Source organism: Lampris incognitus, chromosome 2, assembly GCF_029633865.1.
Source record: "Lampris incognitus isolate fLamInc1 chromosome 2, fLamInc1.hap2, whole genome shotgun sequence".
NCBI lineage: Eukaryota > Metazoa > Chordata > Actinopteri > Lampriformes > Lampridae > Lampris > Lampris incognitus.
The window spans coordinates 117,376,232-117,385,528 of NC_079212.1; the positions used below are offsets into that span (position 1 = coordinate 117,376,232).

The 9,297-nt window shown below is 38.9% G+C and overlaps 1 protein-coding gene across 1 annotated transcript; it reads right to left on the bottom strand.

Annotated features, from left to right (window-relative positions):
• Nucleotides 1-218: 218 nt before the first annotated feature.
• Nucleotides 219-8,428, bottom strand: traip (TRAF-interacting protein). The gene is made up of 16 exons (XM_056275031.1): nt 8,411-8,428; nt 7,953-8,062; nt 7,794-7,851; nt 7,582-7,668; nt 7,331-7,370; nt 6,917-7,044; nt 6,715-6,809; nt 4,496-4,609; nt 4,280-4,367; nt 4,080-4,169; nt 3,907-3,995; nt 3,635-3,781; nt 1,326-1,371; nt 1,131-1,238; nt 890-940; nt 219-390 (listed from the first exon to the last, which is right to left on the bottom strand). Exons 2-16 carry the CDS (start codon nt 8,048-8,050, stop codon nt 280-282), a joined length of 1,350 nt encoding a protein of 449 aa, XP_056131006.1. The 5' UTR covers nt 8,051-8,062; nt 8,411-8,428; the 3' UTR covers nt 219-279.
• Nucleotides 8,429-9,297: the final 869 nt, after the last annotated feature.

The following is a 9,297-nucleotide window of genomic DNA, read 5'->3' on the forward strand; positions in this document are numbered from 1 at the left end:
GAGGATTAGGCTGGTGAAGAGTTTGACTTTGAATGCCACGTGAGTTCAAATAACTTTTAACACAAATAGATGAATATACAAGAATTTAGCTGATCTTACCAAAAGCTCACAGTCTGTCCTCTTGAAGGATGGTAATTATGGTAAAAATAAAGAAAAAAAAGTCTGTTAAATTAGATTTTATAAGCCATGTTCTGTACTGAGTGACAGGAGCTTCGGGTAAGCTAATTTTTTCCAGACACGGCAACACAAACACAATACGTTCAACATCCAGGTCACCATTTACTCAAGAAAACTGTCCATAGTGAGGCAAGTTGAGATCTTGGGAGGAGGAGGCCGGGTCACCTTTTTCCTTTTAGCCTTCAATAGCGGGCGAATCTCTGACAGCGGAGACTGTAGTGGAAGGCTTGATTAAGGAGAGATACCATCCAATTTACATCAGTGAGATTTTATTCCTGTGTTGACTGGCTTCCTAATCATTTTTTGCACAAAATATTTTACAGCACCTTTTCCACATTTGATTTGTATGTGCAAATATTGTATTTTTTTGAACAGCTGTCTTAGATCTTCTTAGGTTTATGCCAATTATAATATAGTGTCAGATAATTTACATGTAAGCAGGAAATTTATTATTTGGGGTAGTAGTCTATCAAGAACAACTTTACAGGCAGCCAAGTTTGACAATATAGACTTAAAGTGAAAAAACAACTGAAATAAATTCTACAACTTTCCAGTATTGAGGGAGACAATTTAATTTTTCATGTCTCTTCAAACATTTCTATGACATGATATATCTTGTATTTGTTTCTTAAAATTAATTAGAGCAAGTTTTCATTTCAAACAGTCAACCTAATAAATCCACCCATTACCAAAAACAATGAGAAAAGGATACAGGTTGGATGAATTTTGTCCGTCCTCCTAATCCATCATAGCCAGATCTCACCTGAAACACAAGGAACATTTCCTTCTGTCATACCATGGAAAAGACAGAATAAGATGATACTTCTGAAGTTTTAAGAGAACTGGAACCTGTATCTCATTTCAGTACTAAGTGGTACATTATCAAATTTTAAGTTACAAACTGCCTGAAAGTTCAGCACATAAAGGGCAACGGATGGATGTGTTGTGCTTACAGCTCCAGGTTTATTCCTCGGCTGTTGCAACATACTGCCAAAAGTCTTCTTTCTAAATAAGAGAGAATTCCTGAAGAAGGTATCCATGGATTCTTCCTTGTTTGGGGCCTGAGGGGTAAAATAACATATTTGGTGACATACACACCTATTTAAGAAAACGTTGACTGCCAATTTCTTTCTGAAATCCACACCTACCATGCTTCCTGATGAGCTGCTCTCATTGTGTCTCATTGAAGGTGACCTGAAAAAAAAAAAAGCATGACATAAAAAAAAAATCCTTTTCTACTTTATTCTGTAGTTCTCAGAAATTGACATGTGACTTTCTTCTTCGGCAGTCCATCGAAACGATGATGACTGTGATGCAGTTTAAGCTCGGCAAGCACGCCTGTGGGCCATCAGGCCCGCATCAGAGCAACAATATCGTCCACATTTGTCACAGACAAATGTTATTTGAGTTGGTCGGTTATGTCTTGCATGGTCGGCCTTATCATAGGTTTCTTGTCTCTTTTGTTCAACAGCTGTTCTAGATTGCCTTACTATGGAGAGCCATCTCTGCCTGTTCAGGGCCACCGTCTCCCAGCTGGAGTCATCTATGCCGCAGATCTTCATGTGACGCTTGAGCACATCTTTGAAGTGCAGCTTCTGGCCTCCCTGCTTCCTTTTTTTCCTAGCACAGCTCCCTGTAGAAAACCTTTTTTGGTAGGCGGTTGTCTGGCATTCTTCTCATGTGGCCGGCCCATCTGAGCTGGGAGGCTGTTATTAGGGCTTCAACACATCTCAATACTTTCCCGTCAGGCACCTTGGCTTCCCATCTGATTTGCAGCAGCTTTCACAGATGATGAAGCTGTATGCTGGTGAGCTTCTTGATGTGCTTGTGATACAGGGTCATGCATTCAGTGGAGTATAGTAGAGAAAGGAGAACAGCGGTGTTGTGGACCTTGATCTTTGTTGGCAGCCTGATGTCATGGTGGGACCAAAGTCGTTTGTGGAGGGCACCAAAGGCTTTTGTGGTCGCTTGGATTCTTCTGTCCACTTCTAAGTCAGAGGAGTTTGTATCTGTCACAGCATTGCCCAGATAGGTAAAGCACTCAGTGGTCTTCAGAGTTGCTCCATTAACCAAAATACTGGGCTGACCTTCTTCAGGGCTTTTCTGAGGGGGAGGCTGGTACAGAAGCTCTGTTTTGGAGACGTTGATCTTCAGTCCAAAGAGGGTAGCCACTGAAGAGAAGTGGTCTACTATCTCTTGGATTTCTCCAGGATCATTGGCAGCCAGAGCTGAGTCATCTGCATAGAGAAGCTCTCGAACACAGTGTTCTCTTGTTTTGGTAAACACCTTGAGTCTCACAAGATTGTAGAAGTTTCCATCTGTTCGGGTCCTGATGTAAAAGCCACCTCTCAAGTTGGCTGACATTGTTTCTAGGACTGCAGCGAGATATAACATGAATAAGGTCGGTGCAAGCACACATCCCTGCTTCACTCCATGCTTGACGTTGAAAGCATCGCTGATGTCCCCTCCAATTGATACTTTCCCTGTCATATCATCGTGGAAAGGTCTGATGATGCTGATTAGTTTCTGGGGGCAGCCATAAGTCTCCAGCACTTTCCAGTATCTCTCTATCAACAGTGACATGTGACACCAAGTCAACAAATCTGGCCCTACATCATCATGAAGACATATCTAAACAGAGCCAGTAAAGTTCCTCACAATAATTATAGCTGCTGTAGGTAAATTTCTTTTAACACCATTTCATCATATTTGGTTAAAGTTCCATTATATACCAATAGGTATCTGTCAAGTGAATGTACTGAGAAAAAATTTGGTCTCTCTGGCTGCTCCTGGGGCTGTATTTTGATTCGCAAGAATCCATTTGGTCTGAATGAAGTAACTAATCACTGCTAAGGAGAGTCCCTAACTCAATGCCAATCAAGCTCCTGTGCTCACGCAGGAAAGCCAACCCCACTCCAGCCAAGTACTGCTGGTCAAAAAATGGCTTTTTGTGAACAGTGTGGGAGTGTACAAACAGATTCGTTGGAGGGAAAAAAAAATGACATGTATAGACTGACTGCGATACATTTCAGTGTCGTCATGGCATTGATATGGATTTTGGGCAGAGGTTTTCAAACAAGGTGCCAGAGCTTTGGAAATAGTGATCATTCATAATACTTCACCGCTGAGTAAAACAGTGCTTCAAAACAATGGTGGAGATTCGTTAAGTACAAATATTTTTTACATGCATAGATTCTCAACGACAATACACATTTTGCCAGTTATGACAGGTGAATGTATGCATGTGTATAAACCTGGTTTGGTGGGAGGGGTTATAGGAGGAAAGGAGGAAGCAGAGCAAGGGTGGAGAGTGGATTTTTTAGGGGATGTTGTGTCAAAATTGCTAACCTGTCCAGTTACCTACAGGAGATTTAATAATTATTAACACTTTATCATGTGACAGCCAATGCAGAGTCTGCTTCATATACATTTCCTGGACAATATAGATGACACTCACCTTGCATGATCCAGATGCATCTTTTTGGGTGGGACTTTCTTGTTCCTATTATCAGGGGTGGGGATTTCATAGGTCATGTTCAGGTCTATGTCCTCACCACCTGTAGGCTGGTGGAGATGGGGCTGCTTTAACTCCACTGGGGCTGGGCTGATGGGTAGGGAGAGTAAAAAAAAAAAAAAAAAAAACAATACAAAAAAAAGAAGCACAGTTTGCATTTGATTCAATGAGTAATCCTACTGTGAAACATTCAGTCAAGTGGCTACGTAACAGACCTTTCACAGAGTAGTCGACTGAGTGCTTCATTTGTTTGTGTTGGTGTGCTAAGGGTCTTCTGAAGGATCTCTACTTTTTTCTTGAGACTCTGGAATGATGCATATGTCGAAGGCATCACAACCATGGATTTGTTTAAATTTCTAAGATGAAGCACTAGGGACAGTTGACTTACAGTGATCTCTTTGTCAGCATTAGCTAGATCATTTTGCACAGCCTTCATATCCTCCTTGGTCCTTCTCATCTCCACTGTGGCCTTCTGTAACTGCAATTGCACGAATCCAATTGGATTCAATGGGCATTAGTGCATGCAAACATCTATTCTCCTTGCTATCAATGTTCTTTCAGATTAATGACAAAATGTTATGCATTTACCTTGTTGTTTGAAGTAAACACCTCTCTCTTCAGCTTTTCACATATTTCATTTGAGGACTTAAGGCTCCCTTTTATGTTATCATACTCTCTACACAGACAATAGTAAAGAAAAAGGGGACAAGTGGAGAGTTTCATTACTGAACATTGTTATTTTCTGTTTATTTAGATTTAGATTGGTCACTTAAGGTAATCAGCAACAGCCCTTGTGTTCCTTACTTCTTGAGGGAGATGCAATAGATGGAAAGCTGCTCCACAGCAGCCTGGCTGATACCCATGTCTGTGATCATGGACTCTACCTCAGCTCTCTGGCCCTGTAACAACACATCCAGACTGGAGCCAGCATAGCTCATGTTAATACACTGCAGTCAATGACTGTAGAATAGGATATACCGAAGTACAACAACAGCAGGAGTTATAAAAAATTATGACCAATAATGATCATCATGATATAGTGCCCAAACTTAACCTTTGTTGTGCTGCTGTGACGTGAGTTCCAGTATTTGGGGACACAACCGTCCCTATATAATTTTATTTACAGAAATAGAATCCACAGTAAAAAAACAAAACAAAAAAACAAAAACATGTATACATCACTATAATGACTCCAGAATCAATATTTTAAGTTGGCATACAGAGGCTAGAAATGATTGTTTTCTCGTTTTCAAAGCGGGTAAAACACAGAAAGTGCTGCACTTAAACAAATTCAACATTTCCTTTGTTTTTATGAGTATGCACAGGCGTATGAAACAATTAGAGGTAAAGCAAAAACAAAGATGGAAGATGATAATTCCGAAATGTGAAACAGTCCCAAGTACTGTTTTATACATCATAATTCAACACCAGTAGAGATTTGAGCAGGACCTGTCCAGTTTAAATTCAACATCTGGCACTACTTTAGACTGCACAATTTAAAAGGTGCTGTGGAGCTTGACATGAAAACTTTGAACTTTGTCATGGCATAGTCAAATTGTGGTCATACAGCGAATATGCGGGTGCATCTGACTCAAAACTATCCAGAGGTAAACAGAAACATGCAGGAAGGCAAAACACACTGGAAATGTATCCAGTTTGTCGTTTTGATTTTATCTGAAAATTATTGGCAGCCTTATTTCTCGTTAAAGATGAACTACCAGTATTTTTAAATAAACATTTGAAATATGCATGGGTCTAAAACTAAATTTTTTTGTGTTGTAATGCAAACCCCGCCTACTGTTGCCTGTTATACTATAAATTCTTATTCTGAATAATCAAACGGCATGAGACATACTGTTAATTTATGAGACCCATCTGATCTTTATGTTGCAAGCCACAGTACCCTGCCTGTAAGGTATTTTTTGATTATTCAGAAAAATATAGCCTTACACATAAAATTTTTAAAGACACACTTCTTCTTATTAAAAATTTTACTTATTTACTTATTTCTTGCCCTTTTGTATCTGTTTAAGTCGGAGAGTACTGCTGGCGTCATGTGTGGCTGCCGCTTCTCCCTCTTGTCTGTGTTATGTTTATCTGTTGTCTTGTTTCACTGCTGTTTATTGTAAAGTGACTTGAGTGTTAGAAAAGCGCTATTATAAGTTTGATTTATTATTATTATGATGATGACGATATAGAATAGAGAGGTGATAATATTTAACTGAAAGTAACAATCAATGGTTTGTAATAGCATTAAAAAGTAAACAGAAATCACAGAAAAATAGTAATATCAAATTGCAATGTCTTGATGCATGCTCAATAGTCCAGGTAAGGAAATCCCCATCCTTATAAAAAACACAGTTGCATAACGACCGAACCAACGATCGGTTTCATATGCAAAATTTCCGTGACCATGAACTAGAGTTACAATGGCCATGTGTTTTAGTCACAGAGGATTGGGGAATAGTTACTATTAGGGAATACTATCCCCCAATCCTCTGTGAATAGTACACGTTTCTCCCAATAACGTGTCCAAAATGAACTGATTTAACTTTCTATGATCAAATTGCAATACTATAGAACCGTAAATACTTAAATAATAATCACAATCCTTCTCAAATCGCCACCCTATTACTGGTTTATTCTTGTCCCTTCTCTATATGCACAATTTTCTTCATTATAGAAATCAAGAAAAAAAAAACAGAATAATACTTTTGTTTTACTATAACAAATTCAGGAATTCACAGCACCAGGATAACTTCTTTAGGCTCTGATACAAAAGCCAACTGTTAGAAACTAGATCCTCCTGTTTTAAATTGTGATTTTGACTGACATTATTAAAGGACAGGTTATCTCCCCGCCTGCCACCCAATGACTGCTGGAATAGGCTCCAGCATCCCCGCGATTGGATAAGCAGGATAAGCGGTTCAGATAATGGAATGGAATGGAATTATTAAAGGATACAGCACTATGTTTAGGAAGAAAATACCCAAAATACTGAATGTGCATGCGAGTGCATGTACCTTTCAAAGGTTTTCATTTTGGTCCTGAGTCTGCGTGCCTCCTCTCTGGCAGCCTGGACGTCATATTGCTGGGTCTCCAGATAAGCCATCTGTTTCTATGGGATAAAAAAAAAACACAGCAGAGACCATTAGGAAGACTAAGAGTGGATACAATAGTCTGTATTAGACTCTGGGATTACAAAGCACAGCACAAAAATCTTACTCTGAGAGCATCACACAGCATCTCCCTCTCAGCAATCTCTTTCCGAACACTGTCCAAATCTCTCCTTTGCTTGTCCACTGTGTTCTTCAAGCTGTCTATTACCTTTTGTTTATCCTTCCAGTCTTTTTCTGAAACACACACAAATCAGCACTTAAGTGGTTGAAATCAAAGAAAGTTGAATCAGTTCATCCGGACACCACGTTTATTGAGAGAAACTTTTCATCACTCATCTAAGTGACCTCTTCAGTCTCAACTGACTGCAGGTATCCCCACCCATATAAACAATAGTGGCATAACAACTGAAAAAAAAACCGATCACTTGAAATGGTTGAAAAATTTTAAAATCTAGAAATGGTTCAAATGTTTAAAACTCTAGCAACATATTATCACAAGCAGTGTCTATAACATACTTACCCTTAGTAATTAAAAGGACTTTCACTCGATCAAGTTCATTCTGTTGAAGAAAAAACAAGACTGACAATTTAAATATGTAATTTCACATTAGGAAAGGGTAATGGCATAACTAAATTTTTGTCAGTCTTTTGTGATTCCATCTTTTCAACTGGGGATAGTTTTCTAAATTCTCCACAATTGCAAAGTTAAAATCAGTTTCATTCCATGTCACACACACTAATGGGCCTGGATAGGTAGCAAACGTTTAGTACCTGCAAATTTTCTGGGTCTACAGTTGATCCTTCATCTCCTCCACCATTGTCAAAGAAAAGTTTGCTGATAATATGTCTGTTGCTGACCTATACACAAAGGACATAAAAATTAATGCACGCCACAGAAAGTGATTCTCATTAGAGGGTATGGCTATTGCCAACTGCAATTTGACAGTGTCTGCTTCAGGAGGAAAGCGATGCAGCTAATGTACCTGTTTTCTACATTGTGGACACGTTTTGTGAGGAGCTGTTTGAAACCACTGAAGGAGACTGCCAGGAGAGACACAAACAATAATTGTACGTGAAAGTATTGCATACATACAAGTGGAATTTTCTATCGATATTTTAGGTGATATTCTATAGTAAGATACCATTCGTAGTGAAAAGTATGTCCGCAGTGGATGGCAGCAACGTCTCTGGAGTGATCAAAAAAGTCAGAACATATTGTGCAATAGGCTCGAATAGGCATCTTAAAACTCCCCTTTGAAAGAAAGCAAAGGATCTAGTTAAATCGGTGAGGTGGTTGCAAAGTTTGTTACAGTCCTATCTCAGTCCATATGTATTGCAATGTTTATTCCTTGGGCATGTCAACAAAGCCCAAGTCTCGTTAATAAAGTATATATGGGTAGCAAGGCCCTGGGCTTGTAACCTTTTGTAATGCTAGCTAAGGCTAACATTGAGGATTTGGCTAACGTTAGCTGTCTTAACTCATCGCTGATCTACATTAAGTGAATACTTACCACACGTCAACGTCAGAGAACACTTCTTGACAATTTCATTATGCATCGCTATACTAACAGAATATCCACTCCGGAATTAAGGTTTATACCTTTATGCCATAAAGAGACAAGCCGCATGTACTCCACTCCGGTCGCACAGCGTTTCAGCGCTTCGAGTTCGAAAGTATTCTCCGCCCCTTACGGGGCGTGTTGTTTTTATTTCCTACAGTGGCGAAATTGTGACCCGCCTACTTTATCCGATGGCCAAGGGAAGGTCATAGTTTACAAAACAAATGGTCATTGGATTGTGTTAGTTGTGAATGTAGAGGATTCTTCCTTTTTTTATTCTCTGCCATCTTTATGGCTACAATAACAGCACACAGAACAAGGATTTGCTGTCAGATATTGGCACTTTGGTTGAGGAAATGAAAATGAGACTTTAATATGACCCCAGATGAATGGGAAGACAGGTGCCCATCAAGGGTTGACACACATAACTATAACAACACCATAACGGACTTCTGTAACACACTGAGATTAGAGGATTTAAGGAGTCTTAAAGAAATTATATTTTAAACATTTTTGACCAACCAACTGTATCCACATTGAGAACAAAAATCTTCAAATACCCAGTTCCACCCAAAACAAAAGAAATTCACTACAAAATAATGAATGATTTCTATCCTTCCAGTGTATTTTTAAGATTAAGATTGAGATTTGAGAATAATGAATGTGTTTTCTTTAATGGTGATATTGAAACAACGGAACATCTCTTAGTTTCATGCCCTCATACCCAATTGTTCTGGAAACAATTTATGGATATGGGATGGTTAAGTAGAAAAACCACAACAATGCATATTATAGATCATAATAGTATTATTTTTGGTGTGTTATTGGAAGATAAAAAATTGGACCCGCTGATCAATGTTTTTACTTATTCTAGCCAAGTCTTTATTCATAAGGCTAAATTTATTAAGACTCCACTCATCTTCAATTG